This window comes from Rhinopithecus roxellana, chromosome 8, assembly GCF_007565055.1.
Source record: "Rhinopithecus roxellana isolate Shanxi Qingling chromosome 8, ASM756505v1, whole genome shotgun sequence".
In the NCBI taxonomy this organism is placed as follows: Eukaryota; Metazoa; Chordata; class Mammalia; order Primates; family Cercopithecidae; genus Rhinopithecus; species Rhinopithecus roxellana.
In genome coordinates, this window is record NC_044556.1 from 20,202,193 (window position 1) to 20,225,243 (window position 23,051).

The 23,051-nt window shown below is 39.1% G+C and overlaps 1 protein-coding gene and 1 pseudogene across 1 annotated transcript in view; both read left to right on the top strand.

The window, feature by feature from the left end:
* The window catches only part of LOC104667804 (AP2-interacting clathrin-endocytosis protein), a 106,696-nt gene that overhangs the window by 27,568 nt on the left and 56,077 nt on the right, over positions 1–23,051 (top strand). The window contains exons 4-5 of the mRNA XM_010370374.2: positions 223–340; positions 22,558–22,647. Of these exons, the coding sequence (XP_010368676.2) occupies positions 223–340; positions 22,558–22,647 (208 nt within the window). The remainder of the gene's footprint in view (positions 1–222; positions 341–22,557; positions 22,648–23,051) is intronic.
* LOC104667813 lies at positions 17,682–18,940 on the top strand (annotated as a pseudogene).

Below are 23,051 nucleotides of genomic sequence, written 5' to 3' on the forward strand. Positions count from 1 at the left end.
TTAATAAGCAATGCATGACTCTATGTTTACATGTAAGTAGAAATATATTTCAAAGGAGAAAGTCTAGATGATTTAACCTTTTTGTTTTATTTTTAATTTACTACTTACATATTCCAACTAATTGAGATAATTATGTGGGAAACCTCTTGATAATAATAGAAAACAATTTTTGGATGTTTGTAATATTAAACTATTTTTTAGTCTTGTTTTTCTTTTTTAAAGATAATTATGAGTTGGAGCCTGCATCTGAATTAGGAGAAGATTTATTGAAGCTTTATGTGAAACCTTGTTGCCCAGATATTGATATTTTTGTTGATGGAAAACGTTTTAAAGCTCACAGGTAAATAGACATGACTAATTTGCTGTCTTGGTTGTGACTGTAGAGTGTGGAAGGGCAGCTGTCTCTTTCCAGCACGGTAGTTTTCAAGCTTTGATTTTCACACAGGCCACAGGGGTTCCATGAAGGCCAAAGGGGTTCCACTGTGATTCCTCTGGGGGGAGTCGAACAGGGGAAGAGGTTGACCATCAGGCAAGGTTTTCTGCAGGTTTTCACACATGCACACGTGGGCCCACCCAGACATATGCATGTATATGTTTCTGCCAGAGCAGATCTCATCTATGTTCTGCATGAGGCATGAACCTAAGATTTTATTAGAAGAAAATGTTCTGCTGCCTAAAATAGATTTGAAAGCCACTGTCACAGAAAATGTAGTTAAATGCAGTTTTTAATTTTATAGGCATTATAGTATTGAGAAGTATTATTTCTACATGAATGACATGTATTTTCTCTGAATGCATTTTGGCTCAGATTCCGTGTTTCAAAATAGATGATGCTCATGAATAGCATTGATTAGGAGGTTTAATATTTCAATGTACTTTTTAAAAACCATTGTTCTGCTTCAGAATTGGGTTGCTTAAACATTCCAGGCGTTTAGATTTCAAATTAAAGCCGGTTGCCTGTTTTAGTCAGGCTCTTTGATTGCAAGTAACTAGAATCTGCTTAAAAGCAGAAAAAAATTTAATAAGAAATACATATTATCTTTTGGAACTCAAGGGAAAGAAGTACAGCTGGGTCTCACTGAGGACTAGAATCTGAACCAGAAAACTTAGGAACCCAGACAGTTCTTCCTCCTTCTCTTTGTGTTTCAAATAGAATGTTGATAAGAAGTTATTCTGGTGCTTCTGAAGAGGAAGAACTGGAGTATTTGCAGTGGCAAGTGGTAATCTTCTACATTCAGGGGTGCATAGCCCTTAATGAAATTAGCAGTGAGTTTAGGTTACTGTAATCCAGCAAGCCAAATAGTGGTAATATTTGTACTCTCAGAAATCACACTGGTTTTGCCAGTTGACAGCAATACAACCCCAGGATTGCTAGTCTGAACTAGACTATTTACTATTCAAAATTTAACTTTTCTCTATGGGAATATGTACTTTGTAAATATACATATACGCATTTTCCTAATTCTTGTGAAATCTGCATTAAATATTGCAAAATTCAGAATATAATCTAGATTGATCATTATATTTTCCATCTCATGGGTATATTTCCTAAATCATGGTGTGGGTGTGGTTGTGTGTCTCTCCGTCTTGTTTTCATTTTTTTTTCTGACCAACACAATTTTATTTAAAAAATTAATTTTATTTTGTGTCCAGGTTTTTCACGAGACCGTGTGGGCATCCTACCAAAGTTACAGAGCCCTAAAGCTATTGCCGTCATACAGGGAAGGGAGGACCCTGTGACCATTTGCAATATGTCCTCAAACAGTGCCTATATTTGGCCTCTCCCTGTGTGCTGCCTGACAATGAACTAACAGGACTGTGTTTTAGGAGCTGGACCTAGAATATTAGGTTTGTATTCCAGGACAGCTCTTGCTCACATTTCTGGTTTATTTTGTTCACCTAGCAATAAAAAAAAAATTCATATTAACTAGAAAGACAATAAGTTTTCCTACTTTTTTCTTACCCTTATGTAAGTTAGAATAGCAAATTCTAAATGATAAGGTTACCTTCCTAGTCCAGACTCAAGCATCTTTCTGTTTATAGTACATACTAATTTTATTATGCAGTTTAAAGTCCAACATTGGAACTTTCTCAGTTACTTCTTGTTCTAGATGAATATTGTCAGCATTCTTCTAGTGGTGTGGCTAAAAATCCTTTTGTAATATGGCTGCTTTAATTTCTTAATTATACATACTTATATATTAAAAGATCAATACAAGTACTTACAAAGGACCAGGATTTATGACTGGAATTTTATTCAGTTTAGGTATCAACATTTTTAAAACCTTAGTTTGCTAGTTTAATGTATCCAAATTGGTATGGTCTTCTATTAAGCTAATCTTTCTCTCATAGTCAAGTTATTTCCTCGGTAACAGTTCTTCCAAGGTAGTCTCTCCAGTTGCTCTGTCCATTCTTTACCATGGTCCTCAGCCCAATCCTTGGAACACTTTGTATGCTGAAAGACAGCCTGATGCCAGTCACTTGCTTGTGGTGGCACAACTAAGCCAAAGAAATCATTTGTAACAGAGTGGTTAAGAGTGTGTGGACTGTAGGGACAATCTGCATGGGTTTTAATTTCATGTCCACCATTATTAGCTGTGTGAATTTGGGTAAGTCATTTAACCATTCATTCTGCGTTTCAGCGTCCTTATCAGAGATGGGGGTTATAACAGTCTCCATCTCATAATGTGATTGTGAGAATTAAATTACAGTTGTTACTGAGCACTCAATGGGCTTACTACCTGATTAGCCTTCATGGATTCCATTAGTTAGTTATGTTACTACTTTTCTGAATATTGTATCCTGGGATACTACTGCACATTACCGCTTGTTGTGGACCTCTGTAACATTATCTTCCTGCCCCAGATGCTCTCAGTTACCATATGAATACCATCTGGATATTGTACATTTCTTTCTGCTTGTATTTATTCCTGTCACCTTCAGTCTACTTCTAAGTATCTGCCTGAGCCACTGCATTGCTGACTTCCCTTTTTTTTTTTTAAGATGGAGTCTCGCTCTGTTGCCCAGGCTGGAGTGCAGTGGCGCGATCCCTGGTCACTGCAAACTCTGCCTCCTGGGTTCATACCATTCTCCTGCCTCAGCCTCCCAAGTACCTGGGACTACAGGCGCCTGCCACCACGCCCGGCTAATTTTTTGTATTTTTTAGTAGAGATGGGGTTTCACTGTGTTTGCCAGGATAGTCTTGATCTCCTGACCTTGGGATCTGCCTGCCTTGGCCCCCAAAGTGCTGGCATTACAGGCGTGAGCCACCGTACCTGGCTGCTGACTTCCCATTTTGTAGTATAATTTATTATTTTAATGTTTTATGAAAGAAGTTTAATGTTACATTTTTAAGATAATTTGTTGCACTTCTGTGTTCCGTAATTAAAATTCTCTTATGCTGGCTCATTGAAAAAGAACAGTCATTCTTTTTTTTTTTTTTCCTAAGACAAAGTTTTGCTCTTTTGCCCAGGCTGGAGTGCAGTGGCGTAATCTCGGCTCACTGCAACCTCCGCCCCCTGGGTTCAAGCGATTCTCATGTCTCACCCTCCCAAGTAGCTGGGATTACAGGCGCACACCACCAACCTTGGCTAATTTTTGTATTTTTTAGTAGAGACAGGGTTTCACCATGTTGGCCAGGCTGGTCTCGAACTCCTGACCTCAAGTGATCCACCCGCCTCAGCCTCCCAAAGTGCTAGTATTACATATATGAGCCACTGTGCCTGGCCCCGTCATTTCTAACTTTAGCTTTGTGACACTCAAAATCTGGTATATCTTCCAGAATACCTTTCTTATCAGTGCCTGATAATATACCATTAGACATTCATTCATTTGGTTAAGATGTCAAATCTTCCTTTAATATCTCTCTGAATATTTAGTAAATTGGCACTGTGTCCTAAGATCATTGTTCTGTATGTCCTTGAAAAAGCTAAAAGTTTTTTCAGAAGTGGTATGATTTAGTAATTAAGAAGTTGGTCTTTTTGTGTTTAGATTATGATTCCACCACTTATTTTGAAAATTCCACCACTTATTAATTGTTGAGAGTAACTTAATCTCTCCAAGTTTCAATATCTTTATCTGTAAAAGGAATAGTAGTAGAAATTATAGTATGGAATAGCTGTGAAGATTGAATCATATAATGCACATGAAGCACTTAGCTTAGTACCTGGCACATTGTAAGCTTTCAAAAGTAAATGTTAGTTGCTATAAGTATGTAATAGATATCTGTAAGACCGGCACATATATTGCCTGTTCTAGCTTGCCTTATATCAGGGGGCAAACTGTGGCCTAAATGTGGTTAAGTGGCCTGTTTTTGTATGAGGCAACAAAAAAGCAGAGACAAGTAATGCCACAGGGACCTGCAAGTCTAAAATGCCTTTCAAGAGTCACTTGGGTTTGTTCCCAAACCTGCTTATGCCATTTGAATTTATTTTTTTGATGACAATGAATATAAGTCAGTGATACATAAAATATGAAAGAGAAAAGTTATTGTTCCAGTGAAAACTCGGGTGAGTGCTTTGGAAGGATTAAATAAGGATTAAATAAGGGAAGGCACTTTAAAAATTGCTGTTGTGGCCAGGTGCAGTGGCTCACACCTATTATCCCAGCACTCTAGGAGGCTGAGATGAGAGGAGCACGAACCAGGGAGTTTGAGACCAGGCTAAGCAACAAAGCAAAACCCCATCTCTACAAAAAAATTTAGCTGGGCATGGTGGTGTGCACCATGTAGTCTCAGCTAATTGGGTGGCTGAGGTGGGAAGATCATTTGAGCCTAGGGGTTTGAGGTTGCAATGAGCCAGTGAGTGCCGTTGCATTCCAGCTTTGGGAACAGAACAAGACCCTGTCTCAAAAAAAATTAAAATCAAACTAGATATCATAGTGTATATGTGTATTGTTTTTGTGAGAATGATGCTTATATCAGTGAACCCATGTTTAAAAAAAAAAAGATGGGTCTTATGATAAAAGATGTGTGAATTAAATGCATATTTCTTAAGTTAGAATAAAATTATAGTATACAGAAATAGCTTTTTTAATTCCTCATTTTTTCAATTAACTAAACAACTATTACTCCAAATTGTGTTGGGTAATAGGGTATCCACGGCACTTAACTTCAGAAAAGTCCAGTCCTATGAAAGCTATAGTCAATGGATGTCACAAAATTCTCGAGGGATGGTTAACTTTGCTTTCACAAAGTTATATTCTCTGAAGTATTTGCTAAGAAGTGACATGGACAATAGTGATTACTCCAAAAATTTAGATTCGTGACTCTGGATTTAACTCTTACTCAGTTATGTGGAATTAAAGCAAATAAATAAATAAATACATACATTCTTGGAGTAAGAATACTTTAAAAATTAGTCCTACTAAAATTTCCTTCTCTAGAGCTTCTCTGCATAATCCAGGCCATTATTCTGCCTGGAGTAGTGAATGTAGTTCAGCTAACATTGGAAAGTATTGAATAGCAGTGTACTAAAGCAGCAGCAAGGTGGAAATTAGGGCATCTTGATAGAGCCAGAAGCAGCATTAACAGTTGAAATTAAACTTAATCAAAAGGAGAAAATAGTTTTTGGCATGATGGAAAATAAAAAATTTGGCAAAGATTTTTAATACACCATACCATCTACAGCATTATTTTTTAACCTGAGGCATCTGTCCTAATTAAGTAGGAATGTTTTCTAAGTTTCTGTTTTAAGGTCAGGGTAATTGTTTAAGCCTCAGATGCTCCTAATTTTACTAAAATGGAAATGGCTGACATGCTGTGTTCAAGTCTTCTGAGGAGTAGACACAAAGATGGGATTAGACTTTCAATAAATGTATTAGGCTAAATGCATGTGAGAGAACATAGAGAGAAAGCCAGAGAAAACAGAGCTGCTAGACTGCAATGCTGATTTGACTCTAAGTGAAGGAGAAAGAGAAGGAAGTTAGATAGAAGCATCTTAGACTGCAGTGGAGTCCTAAGAAAAGTTGGGCAAGGCCATTAAAGTTCCCATGCCAAAGGCACCCATCAGAGAAGCACCTGTTTTCTAGGGCTAGACCTGCCTTATTATCCTTGCTGGGCTCAGTTATTGTCAGGAAATAGCTTCTGAGAAGATGGCCTTGTGACCCAGGTGGAATAAATTTCAGAGTGCTATAGCTGAAGCTGTCGGTCATTACGCAGTCAAAGATTAGAGGGGTAGGCCCGGCGCACAATGACTCACGCCTGTAATTCCAGCACTTTGGGGTCGAGGTGGGTGGATCACGAGGTCCAAGATCGAGATCATCCTGGCTAACTTGGTGAAACCCCGTGTCTACTAAAAATACAAAAAATTAACCGGGCATGGTGACATGTGCCTGTAGTCCCAGTTGCTTGGGAGACTAAGGCAGGAGAATCGCTTGAATCCAGGAGGCGGAGGTTGCAGTGACTTGAGATTGTGCCACTGCACTCCAGCCTGGACGACAGAGTGAGACTCTGTCTCAAAAAAAAAAAAAGATTAGAGGGGTATATTCTCATGACTGCCACACATATAAATCATGACATGCTATATATGTATTTATATTTCTTTACCACTAGACATAGTCAGATGAAGTAAGAAATAGTTGTTAAAAATACATTTATTATTTGCTAGGTATTATGGTGCTGAGATTGGGATTCATAAAGAAATGAATGAAGTACTGAGGATTAAATGGGTTATATATCAATATTCAACAGTGTGATAGAAAAGATTGCCATGGAAAAAAGGCCTGACAGACATCCAATAAACTGCTAAAAGTGGTTTTTTCTAGATCGTGGAATTGAAGTAAACAAGGAAGCAGGGTGAGAACTTAAAATTTTCACTTTATCCAATTCTATATTGAAGTTTATTACAAACATATTGTTTTTATAATTTTAAAAAAGTTTTTAAAATCTGGCTTTCCATTTTTAAGGAAAGAATTACAGACTAAAAATTTTTTATCGGCAGCACATATAATTTTTTTATCTGTTCAAATAGGCTCAATCATACTCTGAGGTCACTATCTTTGTCCTCTTATCAAAAAATAAAAACTATATAGCAGGCTTAGTACATTAAGTATTCATTTGATTGTCAGCATCCCTGAGATCCCTCCTTCTTCAGGGGGTCTGGTGTACAAACTGTGAGGAGGGGAGATTCTCAGTGTGGTGGGGGACTGGGTGTGGTAGGGACTCCCCAGCAATTGAACGCTTCTCTCTTCATCTCATGCTCTTACTGGGGCTGGTGGTCCAGGGGCTCTTACTTTTTGCAGGCCATGTGGACCATGAGGTGCACCACCCTGTTGCTATAGCCAAATTCATTGTCATGCCTGGAAATGACCTTGATAAAGTGGTCATTGAGGGCAATGCCAGCCCCAGCACTGAAGGTGGAAGAGTGGGTGTTACTGTTAAAGTTGGAGGAGACAATCTGGTGCTCATTGTAGCCCCAGATGCCCTTGAGGGCCCCCTCTGATGTTGCTTTACCACCTTGACGTCATCATATTTAGCTGGTTTCTCCAGAAAGCAGGTCAGGTTCATAACTAACGTGTTGGTGGTGGGGACATGGAAGGCTACGCCAGTGAGCTTCCTGTTCGACTTGGGGATGGCCTTGCCCACAGCCTTGGCAGCACCAGTAGATATCTACTGGTGCAGGGATGATGTTCTGGAGAGCCCCATAGCCATCACACCACAGTTTCCCAGAGGGGCCATCCACAGTCTTCTGGATGGCAGTGATGGCATGGACTGTGATCCTGATTCCTCCCATGATGCCAGAGTTGTTATGGATGACCTTGACCAGGGAGCTAAGCAGTTGGTGTCCAGGAGACGTTGCTGATGATCTTGAGGTTTTTATACTTCTCATGGTTCATGCCCATCACAAACATGGGGGCATCGGCAGAAGGGACAAAGATGATAACCCTTTTGGCTCCACCCTCTAAGTGAGCCCCAGCCTTCTCCATGATAGTGAAAATGCCAGTGGACTCCATAACATAATCAGTACCAGCATCATCCTGTTTGATTTTGGTAGGATCTCACTCCTGGAAGATGGTGATGGGGTTTCCATTGATGACAAGCTTCCTGTTTTCAGCCTTGGTGATGCCATGGAACTTGCCATGGGTGGAATCATACTGGAACATGTAGACCATGTAGTTGAGATCAATGAAGGGGTCATTGATGGTAACAGTATCTACTTTGCTAGAGTTAAAAGCAGCCCTAATTACCAGGCACCCAATACAGCCAATTCCATTTACTCTGGGCTTCACTTTTACCATGATGTCTCAGGGACATGGCTGGTGCTGCCCAAGAACGGAAGAAGGAGAGGGCAAGGTTCTGTCACTTTTTCTCTTCCTTTTGCTTACTTTACATTTAATTTATGCTGCTGTTTATACTTTCTTAAGGTGGAATTCGAGATCATTAATAAGAAACCTTTTTCCTTTTCTACAATAAGCATTTAAAAGCTAAACATTTCCTTCTAAGCACTGTTTAGCTGCAGCCTGCAAATTTTGATATATTGTATTTTCACTCAAATAAATGTATTTTCTAATTTTCCTTTTGATTTCTTCTTTACCCATGGGTTGTCTAGAAGTATGTTTAATTTCTTTTTTTTTTTTTTTTTTTGAGACGGAGTCTCGCTCTATCGCCCAGGCTGGAGTGCAGTGGTTGGATCTCAGCTCACTGCAAGCTCTGCCTCCCGGGTTTACGCCATTCTCCTGCCTCAGCCTCCCGAGTAGCTGGGACTACAGGCACCCGCCACCTTGCCCGGCTAGTTTTTTGTATTTTTTAGTAGAGACGGGGTTTCACGGTGTTAGCCAGGATGGTCTCCATCTCCTGACCTCGTGATCCACCCGTCTTGGCCTCCCAAAGTGCTGGGATTACAGGCTTGAGCCACCGCTCCCAGCAGTATGTTTAATTTCTAACTATTTGGGAATTTTCCACATAATTCTCCATTATTGATTTCTAGTTTAATTCCATTGTGGTCATAGAACATATTTTATATTATTTTAGTTTTGTTTAAATTTATTGAGACTTGTTCGATGGCCCAGAATATGGTCTGTATTAGTGAATGTTCCACATGTACTTAAAAAGAATATGTGTTCTGTTGTCCTGTGGTGGAGTGTTGTATAAATGAAAATTGGTTGATAGTGTTGCTCAAGTTTTATGTATCCTTAGCCGAACTTTTGTCTATCTATCCTGTTAATTACTGATGGAGTATTGAAGTCTCCAGGTATCATCATAAATTTGTTTCTCTTCTTAGTTCTGTCAGTTTTTGCTTCATGTATTTTGAAGCTCTATTATTTGGTACATACACATTTGGGATTGTTATTTCTTCATAATGAATTAATCCTTTTTATTTTGAAATACTGCTTTTTACCCCAGGTCATGTCACTTGTTATGAAGTTTACTTTGGTTAATATCACCACTCAAGCTTTCTTATGATTAGTGTTTATATGGTATTCTTTTTATATTCTTCTAAACTTTGTTTTTATATTTAAAATGGATTTAAAATTAATTTCTTGTAGATAGCAAATAGTTGTGTCTTGCTTTTGTTATCCAGTCTCATAATCTCCTTTTAATTGGAGTAGACATTAATAGTATTTGACTATTTATAATAATGTAGTTATTAATATGTTTGAGTGTAAGTCTACCATTGTACTTTTTTTTTTTTTTGGATCCTCTCTGTTGCCTAGGCTGAGTGCAGTGATATGGTCATAGCTTCTGTAACCTTGAACTCCTGGGCTCAAGTGATTTCCTGGCCTCAGCCTCCTGAGTAGTTGGGACTACAGGCACTTGCCATCATACTCAGCTAATTTAAAACATTTTTTGTAGATGTGGGTTCTTGCATTATTGCTCAGGCTGGTCTTGAACTCCTGGCCTCAGGGAATCCTTTTGCCCCAGCCTCCCAAATTACTGGGATTACAGGTGTGAGCCACCACACTCAGCCCTAAAATGCTTTGTCTGCTAATTCCATCTTCTGTGTCATTTCTGGGTCTGATAATATTGACTGATTTTTCCCCCCTTTTAATGTTCACAATTTGCTGCTGCTTCACATTACCTAGTACGTTTTTAATCAAATGCCAGACATTATAAACATTATGTTTTTGAATGTTTGAATTTTATTGTTTTTCTTGAAAAAGATTATTGAAGTTTTTTTTAGTAGGCATTTAAGTTATTGTGGATCAACTTCACGTTTATAAAGCTTCTTTTTGAATTTTGTTAGGGTACGTCTAGAATAGCCTTTGCTCTAAATGTTGTAAAGCCTTTCTACTGAGGCTCCTGGGATCTTTCCTTAGTACCCCAAGTATTCAATTCTGGCCAGAAGGAACTTGAATATCTCTCAGCCATATAGCTCCCTGGCTTTTATTCTTTGCCTGGCTTTGTGTAGTTTTACCTTATGCACACTCAAATTATATTCAGACAAAAGCTCAAGGGAGGGAGTATCTACTCTGATTTCTGGAATTCTTCATGACTCCCTCTTCTATATTACTGCACCCCACAAATTTCAGCTGACTTAGCTTCTTGGGGCTCCTATATCTGTCTCCTCAACTCAGCCACAAGGCTCTGCTCATTTGTCCTTCCTGTGCCTTGACTAGAAACTGCTTCTAGGAAGAAAAGCATTGTGACTGTAGAGCTTACTTCATTTGTTTTTCTTCTCTTGGGGATCAGAGTTCTTCATGGTCATATTTTGTTCAATTTTCTAATTATTAAATGGAAGGTAGGGAAGTCCTGTACTTATGGGTAGAAGCAGAATCCTAATTTTTTCTTAGTTGGCCTTATTTTTTAGAACAGTTCCAGATTTACGGACAAATTAAGAGTACGGTATTCTCATATACCCCCACACCTAGTTCCTCATTATTAACATCTTATAGTACATTTGTTACAATTGAGTGAATATCAATACATTGTTATTAACTAAAGTATGTAGTATATTCAGATTTTCTTGGTTATTACCTAGTGTCCTTTTCTATTGGAGGAATCAATCCCCAATCTCACATTACACTTAACTGTCATGTCTCCTTAGGCTCCTCTTGGCTGTAACAGTTTTTCAGACTTTCTTTTTTTTTTTGATGACATTCCAGTTTGAGGAGTACTGGTCAGGTATTTTATAGAAATGTCCTTTAAATGGAGTTTATCTTATGTTTTTCTCACAATTACATGGATTATGGGTTTGGGACAGGAAGACCACAAAGATAAAGGGCCATTTTCATTACATCATATTAAAGGTACATGTGATCAACATGACATCACTGTTTATGTTAACCTTGATAGTGACCTTGTTTTCATCTGGTTTCTCCACTGTAAGTTACTCCTCTCGTCACCTCCCATTTCCAGACTGTGCTCTCTGGAAGGAAGTCACTGTGTGTATCCCATATTTAAGTGATAGGAGGTAATGTTCTACCTCTTGAAGCGGGGGTATTATCCACATAAATTATTTGGAATTTTTCTGCACAAGAAACTTATCTCTTCTCCTCCACATATTAATTTATTCAGTCACTTACATATATCAGTGTAGACTCATAGATACTTATTTTGTACTTTGGCTTATAATTTGACTTATTTTTTAATTTGGCTTGTCTTTTTTTTTTTTGCTCAATTTGTTACAACTCTAGCTGTGGGAGCTCTTTCAGGTAGCTCTTATGTCCCTTTTACTCCCTCAGTGTGTGTGTGTCTGTGTGTGTGTGTGTGTGTGTGTGTTGAGCATTTTCTTACTTTCTGGCACTAAAAGATATATCTGGTATAACAGACAAACGGTACACCTGTCTACGTAGGGCGCTTACCGTGAATAGAACTTGCAGGACTGGAAGTTGCTTTGGGCGAGTCATTGAGTGAGTGGTGGGTGAATGTGAAGGCTCAGTTCATTACCATACACTACTGTAGACTTTATAAATACTGACGATACACATGAAATTTATTTTAAAAAACTATCTTCAATAATTAAACTTGACGTAATTTTTCATTTTATAAACTTTTTAGTTTTTTGAAACTTTTTACTCTTTTGTAATCACACTTAGCTTAATCACAAACATGTATAACTGTGCAAATTTTTTTTTTCTTTTTTTCTTTTTTCTTTTTTTTCTTTGAGACAGGGTCTTGCTCTGTCATCCAGGCTGGAGTACAGTGGCGTGATCATGGATCACTGCAGCCTTGACCTCTCTAGCTCCAGTGATCCTCCCACCTCAGCCTCTTGAGTAACTGGGACCATAGGGGCATGCCACCACACCCATCTAATTTTTGTATTTTTTGTAGAGACAAGTTCTTCCTGTGTTGGCCAGGCTGGTTTCACATGCCTGGCCTCAAATAGTCCTCCTGCCTCAACCTCCCAAAGTGCTAGGATTGCAGGTGTGAGCCACCACATCTGGCTTTTTTACTTTGTATCCTTATTCTATAAGCTCTTCTTTTCTTTTCTTTTTGAGATGGAGTCTCGCTCCATTGCCCAGGCTGGAGTGCAATGGCACTATCTTGGCTTGCTGCAACCTCCACCTCCTGGGTTCAAGCAATTCGCCTGCCTCAGCCTCCTGAGTAGCTGGGGTTGCAGGCGTGCACCATGACGCCTAGCTAATTTTTTTGTATTTTAGTGGAGGTGGGGTTTCACCATCTCTAACTCGAACTCCTGATCTCAAGTGATCCACTCGCTTCAGCCTCCCAAAGTGCTGGGATTACAGGCGTGAGCCACTGCACCTGGCCTATTAGCTTTTTTCTGTTTAAAAAATATTTTTAGGTTTTTAAACTTTTGTTAAAAATTGAGACAGAAGCAAACACATTAGCCTAGGCCTACACAGAGTCAGGATCATCAGTATCAATCCCTTCTGCCTCCACATCATGTCCCACTGGAAGGTCTTTAGGGGCATTGTTATCTCCTGACATGCCTTCTTCTGGAATACCTCGTGAAAGACCTGCCTGAGGTTATTTAACAGTTAACTTTTTTTTTTATATGTAAGTAGAGTACTCTAAAGTAACAATATAAAATGTAGTACAATAAAATAATAAGCCAGTAACGTAGTTGTTTATTATCAAATATGTACTGTACATAATTGTATATGCTAGACTTTTACACAGCAGGCAGCACAGTAGGTTTATTTATACCAGCACCTCCACAAACATGTGAGTAATGCTTTGCACTTGACCTTCTGTCAGCTATGATATCCCTAGGTGGCAGGAATTTTTCAGCTTCATTGTAATCTTATGGGACCATCTTCATATGTGTGTGGTCTCTTGTTGACCCAAACATTGTTGTGTAGCACATGACTAAATTTTGGAATCACTTTGTCAGTATTTACAAAATAGCTTTCTGAGATTTTGATTGAAATTGCCTAAATTTTTTTTTTTTTTTTTTTTTTTTTTTGAGACAAGAGTCTCGCTCTGTTGTCTAGGCTGGAGTGCAGTGGCACGATCTCAGCTCACTCCTAACTGCACCTCCCTGGTTCAAGTGATTCTTATGCCTCAGCCTCCCAAGTAGCTGGGATTACAGACATGCACCACCAGGCATGGCTGACGTTTGTATTTTTAGTGAGACAGGGTTTTGCCACGTTGGCCAGGCTGGTCTCGAACTCCTGGCCTCATGTGATCTGCCTGCCTCAGCCTCCCCCAGAGTGCTGGGATTACAAGTATGAGCCACTGCACCTGGCCAAAATTGCCTAAATTTTTAAAATCCTAAATTGGTGTTGAATTTTGTCAGATGCTTTCCTGCATCGATTTTGCTGATCACGTGATTTTTCTCCATTTTTTTTTTTTTTTTTTAAATGTGCTAAATTATATTGCTTAACTTTGGAATGAAAAAATAATCTTACATTCCTGAAATAATTTCAGTTTGGTTGTGATGTTTTATTCTATTTCGTGCTGAATTCAGTTTACTAATATTTTGTTTAGGAATTTGCATCTATGTTCATGACACAGATTGGCCTGTAATTTTCCTTTTTTGTAATGTCCTTGTCAGGTTTAGGCCTCAAAGTTATGTTGACTTTATAAAATGAACTGTGAAGTATTTCCTCTTTTTTATGCTTTAGTTTGAGTAATGTTGATTTTTTTATATCTTCCTTAAATATTTATTAGAATTCACCAGGGAAGTTATCTTGGCCTGTTATTTTCTTTCTTAAGTAAATTTTGTTTTCATTTTTTTTTATAGTGAAGTATATTGAGTTAGAATGCATACACAAACAAATGCACACAACTTAAAGTCCAGTTCAATGAATTTTGACTAATGTATAAACCTGTTTTACTTCCACTATAAGCAAAATACAGTGAATTTTCATCAACTGAAAAGTTCTCTTGTGCTCATTTACCTTCAGTACCTATCCCTACCCCAGCCACAAGCAACAAATGATTTTCACATGCTTATTTGCCATCTGTATACCTCTTTGGTTAGTTTTCTGTTTATATCTTTTGCCCATTATTTTTTATTTTTTATTTTTTTGAGACAGAGTCTTGCTGTGTTACCCAGGCTGGTCTTGAGCTCCTGGATCCTCCCGCCTCAGCCTCCCAAGTAGTTGGGACTACACACACACAATACTACTGGTTTGCCTACTTTTAAATCAGGTTGTTTTCTTATTATTGTGTTCTCTATACTGTAGGATATTCTTCCTTTCCTAGAATTTCATGTAAATGGAGTCAGACATACTGTTGTGTCTGGCCTCTTTTGTTCAGTGTAATGTTTTTGAGCTTCATCCTTGCATATTATATGTATCAGTGATTCATTCAATTTTTATTGCTGCATAATATTGGATTGTATAGCTATACCACAATATGTTTATTTATTCTCCTGTTGATGGAATATTGGTTGTTTCCAGTATTTAGCTATTATTATTATTTATTTATTAATTTTGAGACAGAGTCTTGCTCTGTCGCCAGGCTGGAGTGCAGTGGTGCAATCTCGGCTCACTGCAGCCTCTGTCCCAGGTTCAATCGATTCTCCTGCCTCACCTTCCTGAGTAGCTGGGACTACAGGCTTGTACCACCATGCCCAGCTAATTTTTGTATTTTTAGTAGAGATGGGATTTCACCATGTTGGCCAGGATGGTCTTGATCTCTTGACCTCATGATCTGCCTGCCTTGGCCTCCTAAAGTGCTGGGATTACAGGCATGAGCCACCAAGCCTGGCCTTTTTTTTTTCTTTTTAGACAGAGTCTCACTCTGTAGCCCAGGCTGGAGTGCAGGGGCACTATCTCGGCTTACTACAAACCTGTGCCCCTCAGGTTCAAAAGATTCTTGTGCCTCAGCCTCCTGAGTAGCTGGGGTTACAGGCGTGTGCCACCATGTCTGGCTAATTTTTGTATTTGTAGTAGACACTGGGTTTTGCCATGTTGGCCAGGCTGGTCTTGAGCTCCTGACCTCAAGCGATCTACCTGCCTTGGCCTCCCAAAATGTTGGGATTACAAGCGTGAGCCACCACACCTGGCCAGGGATGTCATTTTTTATAATTAGCCATGAACTTTAGCTTTGAAGTAAAACTATATCTAGCAAGTGATTTTTACCTGATATTTTTTGTTGTTCTTGCCCATATTTTAGTTGGGTTGTGTTATTATGTATTCTAGATTTAAGTTTTTGTATATGGTGTGAGGCAAGTGTCAAGTTTAATTTTTTTTTCTACAAACATCCAGTTGTTCCAGTACCTTTTGATGATAAGACTGTCTTTTACCCCATTGAATTATCTTAATACCTTCATGAAAAGCAATTGGCCATATATATGTGGATCTATTTTTGGACTCTCAATTCTGTTCCAGTGATTTATATGTCCACCTTTACGTCAATACCATGTTATTTTGATTATTGCTACTTTATAGTAAGTGACAGCATGTTGCCTGAAATCATGTCTTCCACCTTTATTCTTCTGTTGATGTTTGCTTTGGCAATTAGGAGTCCTTTGCATCTTCATATATGTTTTAGAATCAGCTTATCTATTGCTACTAAAAATGCTTGATTGGGATTATGTTAAATCTAGAAACTAATTTAGGAAGAATGGACATATTAACAGTTTCAAGTTTCAGACCCATGAGCGTATTTTAACTCTCCATTAGGTCTTTTAAAATTTGTCACAGCAGTGTTTTATGGTTTTTAGTGTAGAGATCTTAACACGTTTTTGTTACATTTGTTGCTATGTATTTGACCTTTTTTGATACTAGTGTAAACGGAAATGTTTTCTTTTATGTTCTAATTATTCATTATTACACTAAATCATCTTTGGGTGACTACTAAACATTCTGTTGAAAATTTGTAGAAATAATTTGACACTCAAGGTGATATTTTAATGCAGACAGGATTTCCTTTTGCTTTTGTCTGGCTCGCAGACTAGATGCTGATCACTTTGTTCCAGTCAGGGACCGAGATAATTCAAAACTGGCTTTCAAGTCTAATACGGGCTTGTCTATTTCCTGTTCACTCTTCTGTTTAGAATGTGGCCCTTCGGGATCCAACTGAAATCCTGGGTTATCTACTAAAACCCCTCCTCTTTGATGGGCCCCAAGTTCCAATTTGTGTGAAGATTGCCAGAAGCTATACTCAGCTTATCAGCCTTCCAGCTGTTGCTTTTGCTTTCAGATTTGGCAATTGCCTGAGTGGAAAAAGTTACCTCAAATACTTGGGTCGCTTCCTTTGTCTTCTCTCTCAAAACTTGTGTAACTTTTCTAATCACTGTGGCAGTATTCTGATGCCTTCAAAGCATGCTTTCCTTTTTTTGCTTCTTTTCTTAAATATATATATTTTGTACATCTTTCCTAAGCTGCTTTCAGCAGGAGGGTTGATCTGAGATAACCTGAGAAACCATTCCAGAAGTGTCTTTCTCTTCTCCCTGTCCTCCACCCTTCACTGGAATATAATATTGTTTTCTGTATCTCATTTAATGCTCTACTCCCAGCACTTAGAATAGTGTGGGGCACAGAGTAGAATATCTGTTGGATTAAAGATGAGGCTAGCCAAGAGTTTGAGGCTGCAGTGGGCTATGATTGTGCTACTGCACTCCAGCCTGGGTAAAAGAGCAAGAGACCCTGTCTCTAGTGAAAGAAAAAGAAAGAATGAGGGTGAGTGCAGTGATTTAACACCTGTAATCTCAGCACTTTGAGAGGCTGGGACAGGAGGGTCACTGGAGCCCAGGTGTTTGAGACCAACTAAAGCAACATAGTAAGACTCTGTCTCTCTCTCTATTTTTTAAATTTCTTTTTAAAGAATGAATTCATTAGCATTTTATTTGAGAAGATTGAATAGTAATTCAAAAGAAAATATCTTTTTTGTCATTTTTTCAAAACTAAGATATATCCTTTCTTGAACATAATTATGGTGAGTTTTGAACTAGAACTCAGGACCTTTAGGATTGTAAGCTCTTTTTTTTTATAATTTAAAAATATTTTAAATTTAGAGTTGTCCCTATTTTTTATTTTTATTTTCTTTCTTTCCTAAGATATTGTAGAATCTATTTTTTATTTTAGAAATGTTTAATTGACAAACAGTAATTATAGTCTCTTACTGATATTTCCTTAAAATTTAAAGTAACATCTTTGGTCTTTGTTTCTCCATTTGTAAATGATTTATTCCTCTTAGTCATGGACATAGTTTCCATTGTTGTTAATTAAAGAAACTTTGAGAGGCATTGAGGGAGGTTGGAGGGAGAGTAGGGTGGACAGAGGAGCAGAGGAGAGAAGAGGGAAGCTCATTGAAAGCCATGTGGAGAGGGAGTGAAGAGCAGAAGAAAGAATAGAGGGGACCTGAGACATCCAGAGAGGGACAGAGAACCATGGCGTCTGGTGACACTGCTGCCAGAGAGGAGGAGCTTAGCCTTTGAGAATGTGAACTCTTCCTCCAGAAGCACAACATTCAGGCACCGCTCAAAGATTCTATTATGCAGTTGTGCACTGCTCAACCCCAGGGACCAGTGGCATTCCTCAGGGAACACTTTGAGAGGTTGGAGAAGGAGGAGACAAAACAAATTCACAATATGCAGGAAGCAGGCACTTGTACAGAATTAAGGAGAATGAAATCTCTCCTCCATCCAACCCAGTGGTTAAAGATCAGAGGTGACAAGGTACCGTCAGCACTGAATTCTTCATGGAGGAAGATGCCACATCATATGTTAGAAAGATTATACCGAAAGATTATAAGATTATACCAAAAGCCATTATAAGGCAATGTCTTTAGCCAAAGCCATTGAAAAGAATGTGCTGATTTCACATCTTGATGATAATGAGAGAAGTGATACTTTTGATGCCATATTTCCAGTCTCCTTTATCACTGGAGACAGTGATTCTGCAAGGTGATGAAGGGGTAACTTCTGTGTGATTGATCAAGGAGAGAGGGATGTCTGTGTCAATAATGAATGAGCAACCAGTGTTGAGGAAGGAGGGAGCTTTGGAGAATTTGTTTTGATTTATGGAACACCTAGAGTAGCCACTGTCAAAGCAAAGGCAAATGTGAAATGGTAGTGTATCAACCGAGACAGCTATGGAAGAATCTGTATGGGAAGCACACTGAGAAAGTGGAAGATGTATGAGGAATTCCTTAGTAAAGTGTCTATTTTAGAGTCTCTGGATCAGAGGGAGCATCGTATGATAGCCGATACATGGGAACCAGTCAAGTTTGAAGACTGGCGGAAGATTGTGGTGCAGGGAGAGCCAGGGGATGAGGGATGAGTTCCTTATTATTCTAGAGGGGCCAGCTGCTATGCTGCAACGTTGGTCAGAAAATGAAGAGTTTGTTGAAGTGGGAAGATTGGAGCCTTCTGATTATTTTGGTGAACTTGCATTACTGATGAATCATCCTCCTGCTGCCACAGTGGTTGTACATGGCCCCTTGAAGTACATTAAGCTGGACCAGCCTAGATTTGAATGTGCTCTTGGCTCATGCTCAGACCTCCTCAAACGAAACATCCAGTGATACAGTTTTGTATCACTGTCTGGAATCTGCCTCCTGGGCCTCCCTTTTTTCCTCTCCCCAATCCATACTTCACTCATGCAGACCACTTTATTTTTGCTATTTGCAGTGCCAGATGGACACTAGCATCACAGCTTCTTGTCTGTTTATATATTACAAGTTGCTCTTATTGTACTGTTTTTAATTTGGAGCAGTAAATACTCGTACACAGTTAAATAGAGTTTTGTGGAGTCTTTGCTGTTACTGCTTCACTTTGGGCAATGTTAGTATTCAACCTCTGAGCAGTGAGTGCCATGCTTTTGGGTGAGGGCAGATCCCAGCATCAGTTGAATTACCATAGAGTAATGATGGAACAGTATAAGATTTTTTTTTTTTTTTTTTTTTTTTTTGAGACGGAGTCTTGCTCTGCCACCCAGGCTGGAGTGCAGTGGCCGGATCTCAGCTCACTGCAAGCTCCGCCTCCCGGGTTTACGCCATTCTCCTGCCTCAGCCTCCCGAGTAGCTGGGACTACAGGCGCCCGCCTCGTCGCCCGGCTAGTTTTTTGTATTTTTAAGTAGAGACAGGGTTTCACCGTATTAGCCAGGATGGTCTCGATCTCCTGACCTCGTGATCCGCCCGTCTCGGCCTCCCAAAGTGCTGGGATTACAGGCTTGAGCCACCGCGCCCGGCCTGATTTTTGTTTTTTTTAACTGACGTAACTTTCCAGTTTTAAGCATATTTAGACTGTGGACATATATGCTATATTTCTTTGTGGAATAAATGATTTATCATTAAACTTTAAGGATTAGGAAAAATGGATACAGAAAAATCTTAATATAGTAGAAATACATCTGCCTGTAATTAAACTAGTTTAAGGGTGGAAAAATGCCCATTTTTCCACTCTTAAATTATCAGTGGGTATGATCAGTTTAGTTTCTTTTTTTAACCAGAATTTTTGTTTGCCAAGCTAATTCTCCTGGTTTTGTTTATATCTTGTTATTAATGTTTTCCCTCCAGTTCTGAAATATTTTTAGATGTGTCTATCTATACCTGCCTTTTAAGTTTGGAACCAAATCATAGACTGCAAATATTGGGTTATGATTTAACTACATCTGCCTCTGCTCACAAATTCTGATTAGACCTTTATCCAGCTAGTGCCAAGTATTGATCAGATGCTGAATTGAGGATCAGAATTTGAGATCTACACTCCTGGTTGTTAATTTAGAGCTTTTGGTTAATGTACATCCTTCAGTTGACTCTAGTATAATCTCCTATGCTTATCAAGCTGATTCCAGGAGATTGAATTTGCTACAACTAGATTCATTTGGAACAAAAGTCGTAACAGAAATAGAGGTGATATTGCTAAAGGGAGAGGTGTCAAGCTGACAAAGCTCAGTGTCTAGAATTTTTCCCCACTAAATTCAGTGGGATATGAGATTTTGGAAGTTTTTTTACTTTTTTTTTTTTTTTTTTTTTTTGAAACAGAGTCTTGCTCTGTCACCCAGGCTGCAGTGCAGTGGCATGATCTCTGCTCACTGCAACCTCAGCCTCCTGGGTTCAAGTGATTCTCCTGAGTAGCTGGGACTATAGGCACAGCCATCACGCCCAGCTAATTTTTGTATTTTTTTTTTTTTTTTTTTTTTTTTTTTTGAGACGGAGTCTCGCTCTGTCGCCCAGGCTGGAGTGCAGTGGCCGGATCTCAGCTCACTGCAAGCTCCGCCTCCCGGGTTCACGCCATTCTCCTGCCTCAGCCTCCCGAGTAGCTGGGACTACAGGCGCCCGCCACCTCGCCCGGCTAGCTTTTTGTATTTTTTAGTAGAGACGGGGTTTCACCGTATTAGCCAGGATGGTCTCGATCTCCTGACCTCGTGATCCGCCCCTCTCGGCCTCCCAAAGTGCTGGGATTACAGGCTTGAGCCACCGCGCCCGGCCTGTTCCTTCGTTTTTATTTCAACTAGAATTTCTGGTGGGTTGGGGGTAGGGTATGGTGTGTCTGTGTTTTTCAAATTGGTATAAAAGGCCATTCTGCTACAAGTCCTACTTTCCTATCTAGCATTTATTTCTCTAGCAGACTTTTTAAAAAGTGTACTTATGTTTTGAATCTGAACTGTATTTCGGTATTTTCTAGCCTTACGAGTTACATTATTCCAATGATACCCAACAGTTTATTTTTATTTTTTGTTTTTATTATTATTTTTTGAGACAGAGTTTTGCTTTTGTTGCCCAGGCTGGAGTGCAGTGGCGTGATCTCAGCTCACTGCAACCTCCACCCCCTGGGTTCAAGCAATTCTCCTACCTCAGCCTCCCGAGTAGCTAGGATTATAGGCACCCGCCACCACACCTGGCTAATTTTTTGTTGTTGTTGTTTGTTTTTTTGAGACGCAGTCTGGCTCTGTCGCCCGGGCTGGAGTGCAGTGGCGCGATCTTGGCTCACTGCAAGCTCTGCCTCCCAGGTTCATGCCATTCTCCTGCCTCAGTCTCCCGAGTAACTGGGACTACAGGCGCCCGCCACCACGCCTGGCTAATTTTTTGTATTTTTTGTAGAGACGGGGTTTCACCCTGTTAGCCAGGATGGTCTTGATCTCCTGACCTCGTGATCTGCCTGCCTTGGCCTCCCAAAGTGCTGGGATTACAGGTGTGAGCCACTGCGCCTGGCCATTTTTTTTTTTTTTTTAAAGTAGAGACGGGGTTTCCCATCATTTTGGCCAGGCTGGTCTTGAACTCCCGACCTTGGGTGATCCACCCGCCTCAGCCTCCCAAAGTGCTGGGATTACAGATGTGAGCCACTGTGCCTGGCCTATTATTTTCTAAATAGAATTTCATAGTTCTTAATGTAGGCACTTATTTCCATTATGATTTACATATAATGTAATATAGGGATATATTTGGGAGTGACAACAAGCATTTTTCCATCTGTGTGCAACTGGCTCTGATTATTGATCACCTCTCCTACCCTTTCCCGGGTCATTTAAATTGGTCATGGTAGGTTTTTTGTTGTTGTTGTTGTTGTTTTCATTGATTTGGAAAAGTTTTAGATTGTTTCTAAGTATGAAGTATAAATCTGGGAAAGAGATTTGATTTATACTTTAGTATGAGATAGAAGGCCACCTTGTTAAAAATGTTTAAATTTCCAAAATAATCCATATTAAATGAGGTTTGCTGATCAGTACTTTGTCTTTAGCTACCTTTTTATATTTAAATAATTAAATATAAAAATTATGTTTTTATAAACTTAAAAAATTAAAGAGCCTTCAAAGAAAAAAGATAGCAAGGGCATTGGAATTAATGTTTTAAACAATCAAAATGCTTAGTTATAAATCCCAGCACTTCAGGAATAGGGGGATTGCTCGAGTTCTAGAGTTTGAGACCAGCCTGGACAACATAGTGAGACCCTGTCTCTACAAAAAATTTAAAAATCAAGTTGAGTGTGATACTGTATGCCTGTAGTGTTAGCTTCTTGGGAGGCTGAAGTGGGAGGATCATACTTGAGCCTAGGAGTTCAGGGCAGTAGTAAGCTATGATCACGCCACTGCACTCCAGCCAGGGTGACAGAGGAAGACCCTGTCTCTTAAAACAAAAAACAAAACCCTTAGGTATAAATATAAACTTACAAGTTTTATTATGTAGTAATCCTGCCCGTGAATACAAACAAAACAAATAGATTATTGTGTTTTAATACATAAAGATGAAAATTTTCATAAAAAATTACATTTTGAGTAATATGTAAATGTTTACCTGTGTTTCTCCCCTCTCTTCCCTTTAGGGCCATTTTGAGTGCCAGATCTAGTTATTTTGCTGCAATGCTGAGTGGCTGTTGGGCTGAAAGCTCCCAAGAGTACATTACTCTTCAAGGGTAAGCATATTTTTACAGGGCCATTTGACTGCAAATGATTGCAAATTGTATTTCATACAAAGCACTTTTTATGAATCTGATTTCCCTGGATGTTCAGTGAAATATTTCTCAGGTGGAATTCAACAAAGTACATTTTCTGAAACAGGAAGTAATAGAGAGCATTTATTAATAGAGGTATTGTGTTAATCTGATTATGCTTCTATGACAGAATATCCAAACTGGGTGATTTAAACAACAGGTATTTATTTTCTCATGGTTCTGGAAACTGAAAGTTCAAGATAAACGTGCCAGCAGTTTTGGTGTCTGATGAGGGCTCTGCCTCTGGGTTGCACTCTGCCGCCTTCTTGCTGTACACTCATGTGGCCTTTCCTTGGTGCATGCACTTGGAGAGAGAGTCTTATGGT